The sequence below is a fragment of the Jatropha curcas genome, chromosome 6 (genome assembly GCF_041381405.1).
Source record: "Jatropha curcas cultivar XTBG-Jc1 chromosome 6, XTBG_Jcur_1.0, whole genome shotgun sequence".
NCBI lineage: Eukaryota > Viridiplantae > Streptophyta > Magnoliopsida > Malpighiales > Euphorbiaceae > Jatropha > Jatropha curcas.
Window position 1 is genome coordinate 30,153,989 of NC_143156.1, and position 19,932 is coordinate 30,173,920.

Consider the following 19,932-nt stretch of genomic DNA (forward strand, 5'->3'; position numbering starts at 1 on the left):
TATGGACGAGTCTTTTTTTTTTTCCTTTGTTTTGTTGCTATGAAAATCCAAAACAATTGCAAGTTCTTTAGGGTATGGATGATATTCCATTTATGTGAAATTACAATTACGCTATATAAACTACAAAGAAATGTGATTTATGTGATTTTTTGTTTTCATGTGTAGTCCAAAAAAGAATAATAATACTAATAATAAAAAAAAGATTCCATAAATCATAAATATGTAAAGTCAGGCTGGCCATTTCTACTTTTCAACTAGCAAGAAAATCATTATAAAAAATTTCATCATTCCATATATATATAAGAACAATTAATTAAACAATTTCGGAGTTAGGTTTGAGTACATTGAAAGGAGTTTATTGTCTCCGTTAGTATTTGGATTTATTAAGTTTTTCCTGGATTGAAAATATTAATAAAAATTGAATTTGCTGATAAAAAATTAATTAAATTAATTACAGTAATGTGGGAAATTAATTCCAGGAAACATGGAAATAACAATGGCCTAGCTAGTGTTATCTAGATCTCTTTATATTAAACCTAATTGTATATGGTATTAACTATTAATGGAGTACTAATTAATTAAGTCTTTGTAATAAACTATGGGGACATTAGGGAGCTTCAGGTCAGAAACATATCTCACAACAGCAAAATTTTTATATCCAACAAGGAATCTTTTTGGTGATTTGAAAATGTTGTCTGATGTTGATTTATTGTTCTTATCTTTAATTTTTAATTTTCCATAGTTCATAAATACTTATACAATGATTTTATATTAAAAATATTAATAATTGAAGAAGATGAAATGAGCGAAGGATAAACCAAATTAAATAAGATAATGAAAATGAATTTTTTTTTCATTTATTGAACAACAAAATTACCAAATGCCAATTAATTTTTATTTATCAAAGGCATGTAAAATTAAATTCTACATATAATTCTTGGTAATTAAGCAATGATATCATTCCTTCTCCTGCTTTTGGCATCCATCAAGAATGCTCTTGTGATGTGCACAGACAAACATGGGTTCTTGGCTACAAAAGCTTCAAATTTAGCAGAAAAAACAATATCCTCCAGATTCTTAATAATGAAATTCAAGGCAGTCTCCTTTAATATTTTATTAGAACAAACATCTGAAATCTCCAAGACATCAAGAACATTAGATGAATCTAGAGATTTAAGCATGTATCTTTCACAGAATTTGAGCAAGAAGTGAATCTCATATTTGTCAGCTGCCAATGTCAATGAATAGATATGCTTCTCCAGTTTCTCTATACCCAAGTTTCCACTGTAGAGAAATTCCAGGAGCGACTCAAGCTCTTCATGGTTTAGCTCTGCAAGTGTTATTGTGTCATTTGCTGGGGCTTTGCATGAATCTGAGTCTAACATGTTCTTGAATATTTCTGATCTTGCTGCCTATATATTTGCAGATCTTTTCAGATTAAAAGGAAAAAAATTTGGATTTTGTGACATGTTTGAGAGGAGGAGGAGGAGAGAAAGAGAATACCAGTAAGGCTCTATGGGCAGAAATGGAAGGTCCACCATTGCCAGGCTTGAGTTGAATGTCAGTAAGAATTTGTTCTTTGAATAAAGAAACAAAGCTGCTTAGGAAATTTACTCTCTCATTTAATTCATCTTCTTTTTCCTTCATATTGTTCATCCATTTTGGAATATTTGCAAGTGGCTGAGGCTGAAAAAATAAGCAAAACTGCAACTTTAATTGTGAAAATGAAAATAAATTTGTTTATTAACCAAGTAAAACGAAGCAACCAGAAGAAACAATGGAAGTAGAGCTTGCCTTACAGGAGTTTGGGAAAGAAACGACAGAGGTATTGACTTTGTCGTTTTCAAACTTGTTCATTAAAGATATTACATTTTTAGCTCCTTCATAGCAAGAACCACATATGGTGTTTCTTGGAGGCCTAAGGATAGTGGGCACTGAACTACAAATACAGCAATCCATGTATGTTAGCCTTTTCTTGTTCAGAAACACCAAAGAATGAAAAATTATAAGAAGATGGTGTTAATGGAGGAAGGAGGAGAAGAAGAAGGCAAAAGGGTTTCTTTCAGTGAGCTCATTTTAAGCCATTGCCAACTTTTCTTAATATTATAAGGGTTTGTTAGAGCATATTCTTGCTTCTTGTTAATTAATTTAATGTAATGAAGGGGACAACTACATGATTGCTTTATGTTAATTCTACTTATTTTAATTACTTTAAATGAAATGTCCACAGCAGCCTTTAATGGAAGGTATTGGGCAAGAACACTTGAAATCCATACCCTTGACCAAACTCTTTTCTTTCATTGTTTTTTCTTTTTCCCCTTTTTACTGTGTTGATCTAGCAAATTGGTCCAAACAAGTTTTTAAATGGGGTTATTAGAATTTGAATCATAAAAGGAAAGAAGAATAAATAATTTTTAAGGTAAATAGATTTAAAGAAAGCTTGAGTAAAGATATAATTATAAATGAAATAACAACAAAATATGAGATGTATTCGGTAATAATTTTTTTATAAGTACTAAAGGCTAATGTTTCATTTTATAAAAAGTTAACACATATAACATTTAGCTTTTAACGTTTTATGAAAAATTATTCAAACAGTTAACAGCTATTAAACCAGCTTTTGCCGAATAGACTTATGGAAGGTAAATGGTATTGTTGTAAAATCAAAAAAAAGATTGTGGAAGTTGTTGGGAATGTCTTTTTGAGTGAGTTTCAAAAGAAAGCCCTCTAATAAACAATCAGTTTGGTTAGAGAAAGAATCAGAAAGTTAGGAAGAAGAAAAGGACTTTCCAACCTTATAACAACCAATGTGTGTGAGACAACCACGTCTTGGCAACTACCTTAACATTATAAGTACAATTACACCAAGTTGTTGCTTTAAGCCAGGTTGGCTTATCAAACCCCTTATCATTATAACCCACCCTCCTTAATGATTGGATTACATATAATGGCCAAAGAATTCAGACAATTTTGAATTAAGGATGTGATTCGCAAAATTGACTGTTTTGATAACTGTTAGCTCTTATAAAACGTTACCTTAATTTTTAAAAGTTATACTATTGAACACTATAAAAAATAGCATTTAATATTTTAACCGGTCAAAATGCTAGAAACTATCTTACAAACTGTTACCCATCACAGCCTAAATTTCATTATTTTAAAATGCAACTTCCAATTTTTCTAAATCACCAAAATATGCTTTGTAGATAAGGATAATGAATTGAATTATGACAATTAGGTGGAAGAAACTTGATCATTAAACCATCAATCTAATGCATAAGGTCAGAGGTTCAATTCGAACTTTCCCTCCCCGATCCGTTACCCAAAAAACAACTTAAAATAATTATTAGGTTTCTTTGCTTCTGAGAAAACATAGAAAAGAAAGTATAAACTTGATACAAGTCAATTTTTCAGGAACATAATATCAAATGTAGAGAGATTACGGATAGATATCACTTGGACAGGGTTGATCAGTAATGCTGGAAGCAGCAACCTTGTTTTGCTTCCCATGGTTTAGTGGGAGTCACAGTAAAATTTCCAAGCAGTTGAAGTATGGTTTGTGCTTCAGGGGACAGCATCACAGCTGAATGCTTGAAAAGTTAGATTATTATAACAGAGCAAAGTAGAACAATAGCATATACCAACAGATTACTTCTGCATTGCCTAAACATCCCTACTATATCTTGTTGTAGGCCATAGTATGTATCACCTGAACCATATCTAGGCCAGACAATTTCCATAGAAATAGAGAACTGCTGTCTCCCTGGGTAATAAAACTTGTAAAACCTTAATTATATTTCCCATCACTGTCATATACAAGCATGTCTTGAAAATTGTCTGCGAACATCTTATGGTTGTGCACAAAGGTATAGCATTTTCCGTATACACCTATCCTATCAAGCGACTAAGTTTGCTTCATCAGTTTCAGGTATCATAATGTCAAGCCTCATCATAGGCTTGTACTTTTCAGGGATTTGTGCGCCTACTTGCATGCACATTTCAACTACAGCAGGAGCCTTCCCATAAAACTTTTTGAGTGCACTCTTCAAGGGAGGCCCTTTAGGATCTCTAACATGCCACACATAATTAGGTGGGAAAACTTCCTCTACAGTAGCGTCCTGCCAACCGTGTTTTCCATCTCTCCACTGGTGCTTGTGTTCCCCACAAAGCTTAACATTGTGACCCCAAGGTCCCACGTGAACCTCTGGGCAATATCCACATGCCTTCACTGTGTATTTCCTCATTAATTTCCTCACACCCCATCTAACTTTTTCATACGCATCAATGGTCTCCTGTGCTATCCTTGGTAAATCTTCTAATGGAGGAGGTGAAAATCGCTCCGAGGCCCTATATGTATCAAAATCAATGGAAGTAGAAGGATTTCCAAAACGCCATGGCCTTGGCTCCTCAACATATCCACCTCTGTCTATCACTTTCTTTCCGATCATTCTGATTGGATTCTTTCTTCGGCGAGAAGGATACTCTGGTATGTCCACACCAGCTTGAATGCAAAGTTCAACAACAGCTGGAATCCTGTCATAGTCAAACCGAGTTTCATGCTTGATTCGCCGACCAAAAGGGTCATAGAGATGATACGATTCAATGGGAACAAGTACATCATTGATGGAACCCCTGATCCATGAGTGGTGGCTGTGGCGGTTATCATTAGTTGGACCGAGGCAGTTCTGAATTTGGTGCCCTGTATCGCCAACATGAACTTCTGAGCAAGCACTGTACACAAATCACAGCACATCAATGTCCAAGCCCTAATGGAAAACAAAGTAATTTGGTTGAACTAATCATCAGGCATGCTACCAGAAGTACAACTTGCCTGCAAGCAAATACGGGAACAAGATGCAAGAGCTCGGCAACTCCTTTTATCAAAATTTTCCATGCATCCAGTACCTCATATGCAACAGGAATCAGACCAGGGACAAGTAATCCATTTTTTGGAGGTTCAAGGGGCTTCTCAATACCCATTTCTGCAAGTTTTTTGTCCTCCCTTGCAGCCTTCTTGATCAACTTGAAAGGAATTGGATAGGGCTTCTTTTTTTTTTTTGGTAATATGGGTGGAAGATCCACATTCTGGGGATATAATTCTTGTTCCTTAGCACTTCGATTGTGATGGGGTCTCTGGCTAGCATAGAAGATAGTCCTGGAAATTATCGGTACACCTTTCTGAAGTTTGTGAAGCCCAAACTGCAACTAGAATAAAGTTGTGTTAGAAGAATATTGGTTTATGAATTATGAAGAATGGTCTTGGGAATAAAATCGAGTAAATTAATAGAAAAATTCAACATAATTAAAGTGCAACAAGATTCTTGTTATTGTTTTGCCATAACTGGCTTATAATATGAAATATGAGGCAGGCATTTCATGTCTGGATTAACAGATCCTCAACAAAAGGAAAAGGCATATAAGAGAAGGATTATAAAACCTTCAACGCAAGTGTTTCTGAACTTAAAGGTGACATTATAGGCCTTTTGAACTCCATGGTACCCAAGTAATGACCTGCACAATATAAGCCAAGCTAATGCATATTACTGAAGGAATTGTACTGTCCTTTAGCTTTACTCTGTCATTTACACTGTAGCATTTTAAAGACCATATGGCACACAAATTTTCATCTTTTACATAGCTTATCTTTCTAGGTAAGCATATGCACCTATATAAGAGTCAACTTATCTTTGTAGGTAAACGTATGCACCTATAGCTATAGAGCATGGAATAAAAAGAATAGTTCACCATTCAGAGATGGATTCCATGAAGTAGAAGATAGTGCAGGCAGCTGTTGGAGCATTTATATACAAAGCTATATTCTTTGTACTTGTTGTATCCCTGCAAGAGAAACCGGACTCTGCAAGTGCTGCATCATCAAAATTGAGCTAATGAGTTGACTGCGTGATTGAGAATGGGCTTACAGAGACATCATTTCAGTTAACATGTAACATAAATGAGTCGGTAACTTTTCAATTTTTTTCTTCCTTTTTCAAAGGCTGAGGAAAAAATAAAAAACTTGACTTAGACTCAATCATCTCCATCACCATTCTAACAATTTATGAGTAAGGTACGTTACTAATTGAAAATCAAAGATAATTTATCTTCAGAAACTTGACTGGTATGAATTCCAGCATCATTATGATATGAGCTACGACAACTACCAATAAGTATATTATTCAAATTCTTCAAACAGCCGCACCTTTTATGAGCATTCCAAAAATATCTCTCTTCCAAGATCATTCCTATGAGTAATTTCTTCAAACACATTGTGAGCCTAGATTGAAGTCATCTAATTACCAAGAACTTACTTTTCTAACTGCAAATAGCTATTCATATTCCTATAAGGCCGTCATTTCTTGAGTTAATCCTACAAAATTTTCAACTGCAATGAATAAATTTGGAAAATTTGCACTAAGCTATCTGAAATATCTTGTAGACAGAAAAATTAACTGCAACCATTAAATGGGAGCTAATAAAATTTCTCCCTTTCGACTTTGATGTCAACAAACATGTAATTACAATAACAGTATCAATTCCTACCCTACCATCATCAACTGAAAGGAAAAACTGAAGCATAAAAAAAAAAGTAGAGAAAATTTTGCAATAGATGGCAGCTTAGCATACCCAATAATAAAGCACCAAAACTTGAAAGATTATAGGCAACTAATAAATGAAAAGCAAAAGTGAAACAAAGTTGCGAGGGAAAATACGACTTACCAAGTCGAAATTCAAAGCTTTTTCCGTTATTTTCCTGCCAGGATTATGTTAAAGATCGATTTTTTCACGATTCGAATAACAATTAGCAATGCTTTCTGCGCTCAATAGACAAAGGAAAGGAAAATAAAATGAGAAGGTAGCTAAACGGCAGAATTTAGCAGAGAGGCCCAGTAAATAAGAAGCAGCAGTGCCCGATGAGCAACTCTCCGCGAAAATACAACCAGATGTTTTTTTTCCCTGAAATGGACAGCAAGGTTTCTAATTTCTGTTTTCTTTTTGCTTTTCATTACTTTCTCCTTAGCGAAGCACTGATTTCATTTTAACAAACGACTCATCTTTTTTGCGTACGATTTGTCGTCCATGTATCTGCTTCTCTTTGCGGGTTGGTTTGGTTCAGTTTGTACACAATAATTGAATCAAACCTAAGTAGCGGTTTGATTTGGTTTGTTCAATTTGGCGGTTTGGAGAAAGAGAAATCAAACTTTCTCATTCATCTAGTTACAAGAAAAAAAAAGATCAACACTATACTAAGTATGGAAAATAAATTAATACAAACTTGTCATAAAATATACACGATAGATACATATGTACAAGGGAAATGTTGGAGTTAAAAACATTAAGGAAAATTATTTGAACAAAATTAAAAAAAAAAAAAAGAAATTAAATAAAAGCCAAAAGTAAATACAATTATTTTAACTTTTAAGCACTCTCCTGTTCAAATTGAATAACAAGCAACCCATATTAATAATCAAAGATTTCAGAGTAAACTCCTGCAGAGATTGATGATAGACCAGAGCTATAGAGCACAAACTTCTTATTTAGTAGCAGCATTCTTGCCTTGCTTCTCATAGTGATGGTAAATTGATGCACAACCGTCAATGTGGTGGCTTGCGCATGCATCCTATACCAACCAAAAAGAAAAGAAAGTCTTAAATACAAGTAGATATCTTTCAGAAAAGAACATGAGTACACGTATATATACCTGGCATGTATAAGCCTGAGACTTGGCTTAAGAGGAGTCCTCCAACTGCTGTTGCCCACAGCGCTCCTACAATGCCCAAATCATGAAATTTAATTAATTAACCATTCAAAGAAAGCTAATGAGAATAAGCTAATGGGTATAATTTATGAATAGAATGAACATTAGCTGGACAGAGCCGAAGTGTTAAGCAAAGAGGTGGTGGTATTTATAGAGAAAAAAAAAAGGGTTTTCTTGTCTTTGGTGTGGCCCTTTGATTTAGTTTTTTTAACTGTCTGGGGACACATAAACCTAACGGCTCTATTTTCCTGGTTTTGTTACTAAGTTCCTGATTTTGGTACTTTTGATAAGGATTTAAATTAAGAAGCCACAGATGGTCGACATATCATCAGAGTCTTCATTAATCATATAATCATTGTAATAGCATCCATGCACTTCATAAATTTGCATCTGTATTGTCACTTGACTAGTGAAATAGAAGAATCTCAATCCATTAGACAAGATTTCAAGGGTTCATAAACATAAACATAAACATAATATTTAGCTCCGTAAACATAATAGAGAATAGAGATGTTATGTCATGTGAAGTAATTTGGCTTGTAGTAGATTTCAAAGATTCTTGTCTTTCCATCATCCTTGAAAAATGCTTCATCTCAGTGATGCTTTTGGAACTAACCTGGCTCAAATTATACCTCTAAGGTTCTCATCTTTGCTTCAGTCCTTCAGGCTTGGAGCCTTTTGCTTCTCTGCAGCAACTGATCCTCCTGGAGTCACTCAAGCATGGAAAATTTTTTCTCCCTGCATTTGCCAAATTTGCAATGATTATCGGTCTTGCATGACAAATATATGGATATCAGTCAAATATACAGGTTCTAGAAATTAGAAAGTGACCTCAAGCTGCTCCATGCATTGTCAAAATATGAGTTCTTCATTTTCCAACAGTTCTTGTGCACAAAATAAATCAGATTCATACCTGCTCAAGATTTTTTTTTTTCTTTTCCAAACGCTGAAGGAAAAAATTGACTTCTGCTCATGTTAAACTGATACCATTATTTCTGGAGTGTAACACATGTCGCACATTACGGGTAGTAACCTGTGGTCAAGGAGATCATAAATTTCTTCAACTTCAGTTTGAGATCTGTCTCCCACCAAAAATATATGGCTCTTGCCTTTCACTTCTATTTGACTAAAACCAGGTTCTTTCTTCACATTCCTTTCCTTCATCTTCTTCCTCACCTGTGCAAACTCATTCCACTTTCCACATTCTGCATACACATTAGCCAAGAGAGAATAACTTCCGGAGCTATTTGGTTCTTGCTCTATTAACAAGTTACCAATCTCATTTGCCAATCCGACATCCTTATGCAATCGGCATGCACCAAGCAATGCCCCAAGAACAGCACCATCACGCTCATGTGGAGGCATTTCAGAAACTACTTTCATTGCCTTGTTCACCTGTCCTGCTCGACCAAGGATGTCTACAAGGCAGGAATAATGTTCTGCCTTTGGTTCTATACTGTAAGCACAACTCATTGAATCAAAGAGCTTTTGGCCTTTCATGACAAGACCTGCATGGCTACAAGCTGATAACACTCCAACAAATGTAACTTCATCAGGTCTGGATCCAGATCTTAGCATGCGTGCAAAGATTTGTAATGCATGACTACCACAACCATGTTTTGAATAAGCTAATATCATTGCAGTCCACGATACAATATCCTTGGCCTCAAGTTGATCAAAGACAAACCAAGCTGAGAGGACATCTCCACATCTAGAGTACATAGTGATGAGAGCATTAGAAAGCAGTGTGTCATGCTCAAACCCAAGATGAATCACTAGGCCATGAGCTTGCATAAGCTCCATTGTGCTGTCACATGCTGTCAAGACGCTAGTGATAGTAGTCTCATTAGGCTTAAAGTTGTATCGAAGCATGAGGATTAGGTGCTTTACAGCATCGCTTTCCAGCCCATTTCTTGCATACCCATCGATCATTGCATTCCAACTCACAATATTCTTTTCTGGCATCAAATTGAAAATCTCACTAGCTTCATCCATGCTGCCTTGATCAACATATGCTGTGATCATAGCATTCCATGCAGCTATGTCCTTTTTAGGCATCTGATCAAAGTACTCTCTTGCATGCTCAGTCATTCCATTTCGTGCAAGACCTGTAACAATTGTTGTCCAAGAAATAGCATTCCTTTTAGGCATTGAATTAAATAGTTGAATAGCAGCATTTAGCCTATTAGCATTTATACAACCTGAAATCATAATATTCCAAGAATATAGATTCCGCTGGGGCATCTGATAGAAAACCTCAAATGCCTCATCAATTCGGTCATTTTGGATATAAGACTTCACCATAACAGTCCAAGCAACAATGTTTTTCTCCGGCATTTCATAAAAAATATCACGCGCTTCATCAATGCAACCATTTTGAGCATAGCCCGCGACCACAATAGTCCAAGAAACCACATTCTTCTCAGGCATTAAATTAAAAAGCCGAATGGCCTCGTCAATTTTGCCAATATTGAAATACCCAGAAACCAAACTTGTCCAAGAGTACGTATTCCTCTCCACCATGTGATCAAAAACTTCACGCGCCTTATCAATCTGCCCCGCCTTCACATACCCACTAATCATTGCAGAATCAGCAACCATGTTTCTTTCTGGCATCGCCCGAAAGAGCATCTCAGCCTGCGGAAGATTGTTGTTCTTCAAATAAACAGTAATCATGGAAGCATAGGAAACGATGTCTCGTTGCGGCATTTCATCGAACAGCTTCCTTGCATCTTTGACCTTGCCATGACGCCCTAAATTACTGATCTTTGTGTTACACTCATATGTATCAGAAACTATCACCCGCAGTTTTGAACTTCCGGTGATATAAACGGGAATCCTATTCGAGACCCTTGTCGGGTTCAGGTTTGCGAAAGAAGAAAAGCAACTATTTAAATGTCCAACTCTTGGAAATATGACGCGAAGACGAAGTGGGGAGCAGAACACCATGATTATGATGGTTATACTTACAACAATAACTCAGATACAAACCCATGTCAATTGATTGTCAATTTCACTGATCAAGTTCATTGTTGTAGCAATTTCGATTTGCAACTTGTTTTGATTAGTCCGTCTAATTTTGAATATACGCCGTCCACCCTAAAACGACATATCGGTCGTGCAAGCGAAAAGCCAAACTGCGAACAAATCAACCTGTCGTTTCAAAATAATCTTTTTCTAGAAGACCTTATTCTTATAATCTAGAAACAGTATAATGTAAGCAAAATACTATACTTTTGTTGTTATTAGTTATTACTTATTACAATAGTTATAATTAATACAGAATTTTCCAGGAAAAATTTAGTGACACTTTTTATTTATTTACCTATTAAATCCTTTATTTAATAAAATTATATTTATTGTATGCTTCAACCTGTAAAATCACACATTAAATATAATTTTATATAATTTTTTAATTAATGATATCTATGTTTAACAAGTACCAAACACAAATTTCAAAGACTGAATTTTAATTTTAATATCTATGTTTAATAGTCTTGAAATCCAGAGTGTAGGGATATAGTATTTTCTATTTACATTTAGGGCCTTAAAATATTCATTAATCCATATACAGAAAGTGAACAAGGAGCAAAATATAGAAGCCGAATGATTTATTTGAAACAGCAAGCAACATATACGATTATCAAGTTCCAGACAACTTGGAAGAGCAGGTACAAAACTTCAATTTTCTTTTAGTAAATTAGACCCTTCCCCATTACAAACTCCCCCATGTAAATATAAAGTACTGTTGGAGAAAAGTCCTAGTAAAGATTGTTGGTAGATAGAAACCATAGCAGAGACTTCTTATTTGTTAGGAGCATTAGTAACACCGGAAGCCACATTCTCTTCTTGCTTCTCATAGTAATGGTAAATTGCAGCACCTGAGAGAACTGCCAATGTTATGGCTTGTGCATGCATCCTACACCAATCAAAAATCAAAATTTAAAAAAAAATATGGAAGGAGACCAAGTGGAGCCTCAATACGATATAGATATATGGAGATATATATATACCTAGCATGTATAAGCCTGAGACTCGGCTTAAGAGGAGTTCTTGTTCTTGTATAAGCTAATGATCCTCCAACTGCAGTTGCCCATAATGCTCCTATATGCAATACCCAGATCAAGAAATGAGTTAATTTATAGAAACTGAAAGAAAGATAATAAAAGAAATGGGTTATTAGTGTTATAATTACGTGTACTAACCAATGCTAGTGAGCTTGTGCTTTGAAACCCAAGACTGAAGTCCTTCCATCTCTTCGATTTCTTAATCTTCTTCTTCTTCTACCAAATAATAATGGCTTTCAGTGAAATGAATATTAGCTTAGGCTGGGTGGAAGTGACAAGCAAAGGAAAGATGGGCATTTATAGAGAAAAAGATGGATAGATTGGTGAAGTTGAAACATGTGGGTTTGGTGTGGCCCCCTGATTTAAAGTCTTTTTTCACTTTTCTTGGAACACTGGAACGCTAAACTACAGGCTCTGGTTTCCTGGTTTGGTTACTGCATTTCTGATTTTTTGGTATTGATCATATTGTCTCAGCCATTAGATTTGGGTTCAAGTATTCAAATCATGGAGCTAAGCTACAGATGATTGACACGTGATCAGCACTGCAGAGTGCAAATGGGCTTTCACCTGAAATGGTTTCTCTTTTTAGGTATTAGTTTTCAACTCTATATCTTTCAATCAAGCTTCTTTATTTGATTGGTGTCTTGGGATAATTAATTAACAAAATACACAGATAGTACTATTTGAAAAATTTAAGTCACACTGTAATTAAGCCTATGCTTTCCTTTAATTGTATACTAAATAACACCACTGCATGGCCTTGGTTGATGTTAAATTGATTTTTTTCGGTAAATCGTCTGGTATCTGATACAATCGATTAATTCAGATTCAAATTCTGTAGAGGCCCGTTATGAAATCACCTTTTGAGAAAGTTATTTTAGAAATCCAGTGCCTCATCTATCTGAACCAATTGATAGTTGGTTTTCTTTTTTTTCTTTTTTTAATAATGATAATTCCAGAGTTTGAGCTCTTCACACATGCTATAGATAAAATTTATACCAATCGGACATATAAGGAGAAACACATTTTTTCATTCACAATAATTGAATATTCGAATTCTTGTTTAAGAGACTCAGAATGTTTTTTACTTAGATGGAATTTAGTAACGTTGGATCTATACCATATTAAAAGGGTTCTTATTGTCTTGCGATTTCCAAAAGAACTTTTAATACTGGCAGGGAAAGTGTGGAATCTGAAGACAATACAACATAAGCACGTGCAAATTTTCTTTTTTTTTTTTTTTAATTTAATCAATTATAAATTAAAGAATATATGATCTGCCGACTAAACCATTGTAGCCGTTTGATTTGACACAGAAATATGTGTCTGAGTTCAGGTCACCAACTAGCAAGAAAATTTATGCTACGTATTGATGTATATAAGTGTAAGAGTAACCTAACCTCTGCTATCTTTATTCGCACTGAATGGACCTATAAAAAAATAAATCGGTTGATTGTTCAATGTTCAAACTCGATACTTTTAAATATTAAAAGAGATGTTATTATTTCATCTCGATAGTAAAATTTCAGAATTGTTAATTAAATTACAAACTCGATACTTTTAATTAAAATATTAAAAGAGACGTTATTATCTCATCTCGATAGTAAAATTTCAGAATTGTTAATTAAATTACGGAATCTAAAAACTCATAGTTTTGTTTTTTTTTTCCACTTCTTCCCTACTGTAAACAGTATGCTGCATTTGGGTTTGAATATTTATTCAAAGGGTAATAAAAGGTGTGAAGCTTCTTCTAGTTCCATGCTGAAGGAAATGCCAGATATGGGAAAGAAACAATGTGGTTTTGTGTGAAACAAGGGGTGCAAAATGGGTTCTAATGGGCATTTTCAAATTTGCACTTTCTTGTTTGAATAATTGAATGGATAGTGTATTATATTCTTAACAGGATTATAAACCTCCCAACCTATGGTAAATGCATCATGTAATAGAATAGATTAATTATAAAATCACATGGCATTATTAATTTTTAATATTTTAATATAATTAGTTAATATAATATATTAATATAATTAGTTAATATAATATAATATTTGTTAATATAATATTTAATTAGTTAATCTAATAATAATATTTTATTGAATGTATTGAATATTAATATTTTGAAAATAGATTCTAAATCTAGATATTAAATATGTAACCTGGGCTGGGGGGGTGCCCAAGTGTTATTTTTGGTTATTTACTAAAATCTCCCTTTGGAGGAGAAGGATGGATTGTTAGTGTGGACGATTTGGAAGATATAATTGGAGGGCATGTATAGTTAGGTTCAATCAAAAGTACTATGTGAAATCTTCGGGTTTTTTCCTCTTTCGCTATCCCTATCCCGTAGGTACAGCGTTTGAATCAATAGAGAACCTTTTCTTCTATACTTCTATATCTGTATGAATCGATATTATTACATTCCAATTCCTTCCGGACACCTCCCAAGGAAAATTCCGAATTGGATCCCAAATTGACGGGTTAGTATTAGTTTATCCATATGGTTATGCACTCTTCGAATAGGAATCCATTTTCTGAAAGATCCTGGCTTTCGTGCTTTGCTGGGTCTCCGAGATCCTTTCGATGACCTATGTTGTGTTGAAGGGATATCTATATGATCCGATCGATTGCGTAAAGCACGCGGTAGCAACGGAACCGGGGAAAGTATACAGAAAAGACAGTTCTTTGCATAAATATTTGGAATTGATCATCAATTTAATGTCCGCGGAGGATTATGAATGAGATCTCCTAATTAATTTATCGAGATTCTATATATGTAAAATATATATTTTTTCCATAAAATATAATTAGAGTTAAATCCCTAATAAATTTTTATATTCTATCAACTACAAACAGCCTCAATTGATGAGTATAAAACATTTTCTTCATTTTCAACTTATTCATCTAAATTACTCGTTATATGTTAGCCTTAAAAATCAAAGCCCAATGGACATTTATTCCTCCACCTAATGGATATAGGGGGGCGACTCAAAACTTTTATCTCGGCCTTAGGTGGGAATTGGGCTCGGTGTTTGGAGCCCATTTATGTTTCTCCTTTAAGAGTAACCGACTTAAATCTCGTAGCTTCCTGGGAGAAGTAGAAATATCCAGACCAGACCCGTTCCCCACAAGAACAGAGATTTTCCCGCCAATTCAAAATCTTGTTTATCTTCCTTAATACTCAATTCTGAAACAAGAAAAGAAGGCCAATTCTCTACTGAAAATGGGAAACCAGCAAACGATAACGAAAGTAATGGAAGGAGGTACAAGGAACAGAAGTATTAGTACTAATAGCAGTAGAAATCCACTCTCAGATTGCACCAACACCATTGATGCTTTAAACTCTTCTCAATCATCATCCACTCCAACACAAAATTCTTCTTCCAGTATCAAACCCGGTAAGTTGTTGACCCCAAAGACTAACAATATCAGTGCTTCTACAAAATCTAGTGAATCCCAAGCTAACAACGAGAACAGTCCGTCAAACCCTAGTGCCGTTTTCGTTCCCTCCATTACCACGTCTCCTCGGACTGCAAAAGCCTCCTCTCTTGAAGGTATTTTGCTGCTGTTTTCTCTAATCGGAGTTTAATTTGTGGGTTTTGTGATTTTTATTTGAATTACTAATTATTTAGTTTATGAATAATTTTTGCTACAGTACTACTCTTTTGGGTTTTTGTAATGGAGCAGAATTGGCTTCTTTGAATGGCTTGAGATGCAATATTTTATGTTTCTGTGGTGTGCTATGATTTTATTAGATAATAAATATGGGTAATGGATCTGTTACATTGGCCAATTTAGTAATGAGCCACCCTAGTTTAGTCCTGTCCGATTTATACTCTTTTAAGGGCTGTTAGTACAAAGTTGCAGCTGCATCGACCATTATAGGTTTGAAATAATGATATTTTAGGTTTTAGCTTTCTGGTTGCATTGGTAGTTTGTAATGACATTGCCTTATTATCTGTATCTTTACAATTTTTAGCCTGATGGGCATTTTTTTTCCTTATGACGTGATGGTAGGTACTGCTACTCATAATAATTCTGAGCTGTCTTCTGTTTACAATCGGAGACAGTCTGAGAACACAAGGAGGAGTAAAAGGAAGGCAGTTGCTGAGCCTATGAGCTGCTTTCCTGCAGCAAAGACTCGAGTTACTAGGTAAAATTTTTGGTCACTTCTTGATTTTTTTATTTCTATTTTTATTTTTCAATTTGACTAAGAATTGATGAAGTAGAAGTATGCGGTTTTATTTTGATATGAAAGTAGACGGATGAATGTTTCTAGTGATGGATGGATCAATCATTGTTTTTTTGTGTGACTTAGAAAATGCTATCATGATCTTTAAATGTAAAGAAACAAGTAGTATCACTTGGTGAAATGAGTGCTGAAATCATGTCTCTAAATTGCCTTTTGAGATATTTATCAGTTGTGCCTTTGTGAATGAATTGCGGTTCAGCCATTCTAGCTGCTTAAGAACTAGACGTTTATGGTAGAGAATTGTTTGGTTTTTGCTTATGATAAATTGGAAGTGTGTTTATCTCTATTTCAATATTGGAAGTATAAACTGAGGGAATAAAAATGGTCTAAATAAGTGAAGTTATACGACACAGTTTTTATTACTTATTCTTATTAATTATTAATTTAAGTATTATTAATTATTAATATTTTTTTAATATTTTTTTATTGTTTAATATTTAATTATTGTATGTAATATTAGGTTTCTATTTTCTATTAGTTTTCTATTTTACCCGCGAGGGTGAGCTAACTCCAAAAACCCGTCCTCAGTTCGGATTGCAGGCTGCAACTCGCCTACATGAAGCCGGAATCGCTGCCGGTCAGCCATACGGCAGTGAATTTGTTCCCGGGCCTTGTACACACCGCCCGTCACATTAAACTGAGGGAATAAAAATGGTCTAAATATCTGAAACTAGGGTCACTTGCTAAGTTAGCTTTATTCTCTATTCTTAGTCTCTCTTATTTCTCCTTGTGCTTTTTTAGATTGGACTTGATTTTTTTTTTTTAATATATTGAGCTGTACTAATATGCATATATTAGTAGATATTAGTTGAGTTTTTCTTGAGCTCCCTGACAGCACAACTGGTTGCACTCAACACAAATATTAAGGACCTTGAAATTGATGTTTATGGCTTCTAATCATCTGAAAAGTGAGCAACTGGAATATAAAATTTTCTTAACAACCTCAACGTTGAAGATAGAATAGAGCCACTTAATTTAACTAACACTATATAATATATTGCTTTATCTTTACATTTTGTACTACTTGCCCATTCTGTCTCTTGAAATTCCCAAGACTGATGAAGCCAAATATTCTGGTCTTACCTGCAATGTAGGGATGAAATGAATGAAGGTGAAGGTACCCGTCTAACCAAATCCTGTACACTGCCTTACAAAAAGGTTTGGAGATCTTTGTTGTATCTGCTCTCCCATCATTTTTTTTACTATTGAAAATTTTTCATTGGGCCTGCGGATGCAAACATGTCTTCCCCATTATTAATCAATGTATTATTTGTTGCTGAGTTTCATTAGTGAGAAAGTTTTCTTGCATTTTTGTATTTTTGTTTACCAATGTGATTTCTGTGCTTACAAGGACCTGTGGTGAGTAATATCCATATCATGACTGCTTTCCTCTGTTGATTTTGCCCTCGGAAATTCTTGTACATACTTAGGAAATATTGTTATCTGATTTTGGAACTATCATATTTCTTTTCTTCTCTGGATCGTGCTTGGGTTGTGAGCTTTCATATCATTTTCTAAATTGCAAAATTGCTTCTCCTTTAAAGTAGTCAATCTGTGTTCTTTGCTGAAACTGTGAAACATTTTGTAATAATTAGAGTTAAATGTTGATTTTAGATTGTAATGTCCTGTTTTCTGTTTCATCACATCATTTCTGATAATAATATTTTCTGTTTACTCTGCCCCTGCATTTAAGAAGGGGGTCCATATTAACAGTTGTTTAAATAAATTTTCAACCTCTCCATGATGTTGTTGCAGAAGCGACGTCAAACTACCCCAAAAGAAGATCTTGCCAATAATGCCCTGCCACGAGACTTTATTGAGCAGCAAAGAGCTTATTTTGCAGAAATAGATGCTTTTGACCTGGAAGAGGAGGAAGTTTCTTCAATCAATGAGTTGGACTGAGTGAATGTGAGACTGGGTACATAATTCAGGTTGAGAAAAGAAAGGCACCCTAACCCTGGAATTTTCTGTACATAGTTGAGAATTCTTTAGTTGATATATCTGGTGTAATAGCAGCCTAACAAGTCATTTGATCTAAGAGCTGGATGCTCTCTGTTATAGTCCAATGTACATGGAGAAAACGATGATTTATCGAGTAGAAAAGAGAGCATTTCTTTTTCTAGATGATAGACGGTATATAATTTTGGAGAATGAAGTCTTCAAATACACTAATATTGCAGTTTTTTCATTCCCATATTCGTACATTGCTGAATATAATCTTTAGTGATGCTATTCATACTTCTAATCCCCAATTACATAAGCCACGACGGATTTTCAATTTACTCTTCTGCAATTTTTTCTTACCTGTCCATGGCTTCCAGTAAGGGGCTTAATATTACTCATCTTGACCATAGCTTGGGCAAAATCTTTGAAGAATGTGAATGGTTTACTCGCATATTTTCTAACCAGAGAATCAGCAGATCTTCCATTGAAGAGTTCTTGGTCTGAATGGAGAAGACCTTTCTTGTTCAACAGGTTCTTATAGTACAGATTATCAAAACGAGTTGGAGTTTGGCGATCGAGGGGTGCGAGTACATTATCCTTCCCACTTCTAGGGCAAATCTGCTGCAATGACTTTGCAAAAGATGGATCAATATTAGAATCGTTGTAGATGTGCCCTCGATACGATGTGCACCTGGCAAGCCCTATGGTGTGTGAACCTGCCGATTTTCCAGATGAGCAATGTTAGTTTCCAGCTAAAATTGTTAAAATTCCTCAGGTTTTAGACCACTTTACCTGATAGAGCCACCATGTCTCTTAAAGAAAGACCTTGTGCAGAGAAGCTAGTTATAAGTGCACTTAAATTAGAAGTCGGTGGAGGGATAGATGTATTTGCAAGTGCTCTGCTTGCAGTTAGTGAATCTTTTCTTCCCAGACCAACTTTCCAAGAAGGACCCCCTAACTGCAGATTATGCAGGAAAAAAAAAAAAAGTATCTGATCTACTAAACTACTACAAAATAAAAAACTGAGAAACTAAATTTGCTAATTTGTCAGATAATATAATCTGAAACTTACATAAACAGCCGAGTCTCGAGCTGCGAGGGCAACAATATCAGCGCAGGAAACAACACCAGGACAAGCTTTTTCTAACTTAGATTTAATGTCATCAATGACATTAAATCCTCTGACTGAGTTATTATTAGGAGCTGCTGTTTTCTCTCCAATGAAGGTCGCATTATCATCCAACAAGATCGACCCATCGCAGCCCTACAACGACAAAGATGATACTAGCTAGTACGATGATCTTTAGTTCATAAAACATAAAAGCACCAAATTTAGAATACTTACATTGACAAAGCAGTCATGAAAATGCAATCTCAGTAAAGATGCTCCTATGCGAGTCTCATTTTTTATTGCCTTTTTAACTCCAGCTTCAACTACAGACAACGCTTTCGGGCATGTACGTGAGTAATAATCCGGCGAAAGCTTGCCGTTGGAGACTGAAAATGAACAGGCAGCGACCAGGAAGAGCAAGAGGATGCTGTGAAATGCCATGAAAAGAAAAGTTGTAATCTAAGAACATTGCATAATATTTCCCAGCTGGTGTTAATAATAAAACCAAGTCAAGAACAGTCCAATATATCACTATGAAAAAGACTTATCTTTTCATGATCTAACAGTGATAATAACAGTGAGATAGATAATTAATAACGTCTAATTATCTTAATCAAGCCAATAAAATAAATTAAAATAGAAACTTTACAAATTTGACAAATATTTGTCCTAGCTAATAAAGAGTTCTTTGAATTTTTCAATCATAGTTCTCAATTATATGTACTATAAGATTCCCAGTACTGTGGTTGTCTGTAGTTGGATAAATAGTTCATATTGGATGTATAATTGCACCATGCATGAAGGGTCC

At 34.8% G+C, this 19,932-nt stretch overlaps 6 protein-coding genes across 14 annotated transcripts; 1 reads left to right on the top strand and 5 right to left on the bottom strand.

Moving 5' to 3' along the window:
- Window positions 1–835: 835 nt before the first annotated feature.
- On the bottom strand, window positions 836–2,213 carry LOC105649217 (BTB/POZ domain-containing protein). The gene is made up of 3 exons (XM_020685277.3): window positions 1,795–2,213; window positions 1,504–1,686; window positions 836–1,412 (listed from the first exon to the last, which is right to left on the bottom strand). Exons 1-3 carry the CDS (start codon window positions 1,957–1,959, stop codon window positions 945–947), a joined length of 816 nt encoding a protein of 271 aa, XP_020540936.1. The 5' UTR covers window positions 1,960–2,213; the 3' UTR covers window positions 836–944.
- A 1,121-nt stretch (window positions 2,214–3,334) lies between these two features.
- APO1 (APO RNA-binding protein (DUF794)) lies at window positions 3,335–7,007 on the bottom strand. Of its 4 annotated transcripts, none has more exons than XM_012235805.4 (5): window positions 6,718–7,007; window positions 5,746–5,866; window positions 5,438–5,511; window positions 4,832–5,205; window positions 3,335–4,731 (listed from the first exon to the last, which is right to left on the bottom strand). In XM_012235805.4, the coding sequence occupies exons 2-5, from the start codon at window positions 5,798–5,800 to the stop codon at window positions 3,897–3,899; spliced, it is 1,338 nt and encodes a 445-aa protein (XP_012091195.1). In that variant the 5' UTR covers window positions 5,801–5,866; window positions 6,718–7,007; the 3' UTR covers window positions 3,335–3,896. The 4 variants fall into 4 exon arrangements, with proteins under 4 accessions (XP_012091195.1, XP_012091196.1, XP_089578941.1 ...); XM_012235806.4 differs by having other exon boundaries at window positions 4,832–5,199; window positions 6,718–7,006; XM_089722815.1 differs by lacking the exons at window positions 5,438–5,511; window positions 6,718–7,007 and having other exon boundaries at window positions 4,832–5,199.
- Window positions 7,008–7,395: 388 nt separating this feature from the next.
- LOC105649215 (uncharacterized) lies at window positions 7,396–10,990 on the bottom strand. 3 transcript variants are annotated; one of them, XM_020685290.3, is made up of 5 exons: window positions 9,958–10,990; window positions 8,588–9,864; window positions 8,373–8,494; window positions 7,700–7,765; window positions 7,396–7,618 (listed from the first exon to the last, which is right to left on the bottom strand). In XM_020685290.3, exons 1-2 carry the CDS (start codon window positions 10,703–10,705, stop codon window positions 8,732–8,734), a joined length of 1,881 nt encoding a protein of 626 aa, XP_020540949.1. In that variant the 5' UTR covers window positions 10,706–10,990; the 3' UTR covers window positions 7,396–7,618; window positions 7,700–7,765; window positions 8,373–8,494; window positions 8,588–8,731. The 3 variants fall into 3 exon arrangements, with proteins under 3 accessions (XP_020540949.1, XP_089578940.1, XP_012091194.1); XM_089722814.1 differs by having other exon boundaries at window positions 8,389–8,494; window positions 8,588–10,989; XM_012235804.4 differs by having other exon boundaries at window positions 8,588–10,989.
- A 360-nt stretch (window positions 10,991–11,350) lies between these two features.
- On the bottom strand, window positions 11,351–12,118 carry LOC105649214 (uncharacterized). The gene is made up of 3 exons (XM_012235803.4): window positions 11,962–12,118; window positions 11,770–11,860; window positions 11,351–11,675 (listed from the first exon to the last, which is right to left on the bottom strand). Exons 1-3 carry the CDS (start codon window positions 12,008–12,010, stop codon window positions 11,561–11,563), a joined length of 255 nt encoding a protein of 84 aa, XP_012091193.1. The 5' UTR covers window positions 12,011–12,118; the 3' UTR covers window positions 11,351–11,560.
- A 2,795-nt stretch (window positions 12,119–14,913) lies between these two features.
- LOC105649213 (sororin-like protein) lies at window positions 14,914–18,257 on the top strand. Of its 4 annotated transcripts, none has more exons than XR_016321297.1 (5): window positions 14,914–15,371; window positions 15,835–15,970; window positions 16,598–16,723; window positions 17,164–17,227; window positions 17,825–17,897. XR_016321297.1 is itself a non-coding variant. In XM_012235802.4 (4 exons), exons 1-4 carry the CDS (start codon window positions 15,041–15,043, stop codon window positions 17,969–17,971), a joined length of 678 nt encoding a protein of 225 aa, XP_012091192.1. In that variant the 5' UTR covers window positions 14,914–15,040; the 3' UTR covers window positions 17,972–18,257. The 4 variants fall into 4 exon arrangements, 2 of the variants coding, with proteins under 2 accessions (XP_012091192.1, XP_020540956.1); XR_016321296.1 differs by having other exon boundaries at window positions 16,598–16,756; window positions 17,825–17,888; XM_012235802.4 differs by lacking the exon at window positions 16,598–16,723 and having other exon boundaries at window positions 17,825–18,257.
- LOC105649212 (peroxidase 4) lies at window positions 18,234–19,650 on the bottom strand. Its single transcript, XM_012235801.4, has 4 exons — window positions 19,359–19,650; window positions 19,086–19,277; window positions 18,806–18,971; window positions 18,234–18,729 (listed from the first exon to the last, which is right to left on the bottom strand). Exons 1-4 carry the CDS (start codon window positions 19,563–19,565, stop codon window positions 18,344–18,346), a joined length of 951 nt encoding a protein of 316 aa, XP_012091191.1. The 5' UTR covers window positions 19,566–19,650; the 3' UTR covers window positions 18,234–18,343.
- Window positions 19,651–19,932: the final 282 nt, after the last annotated feature.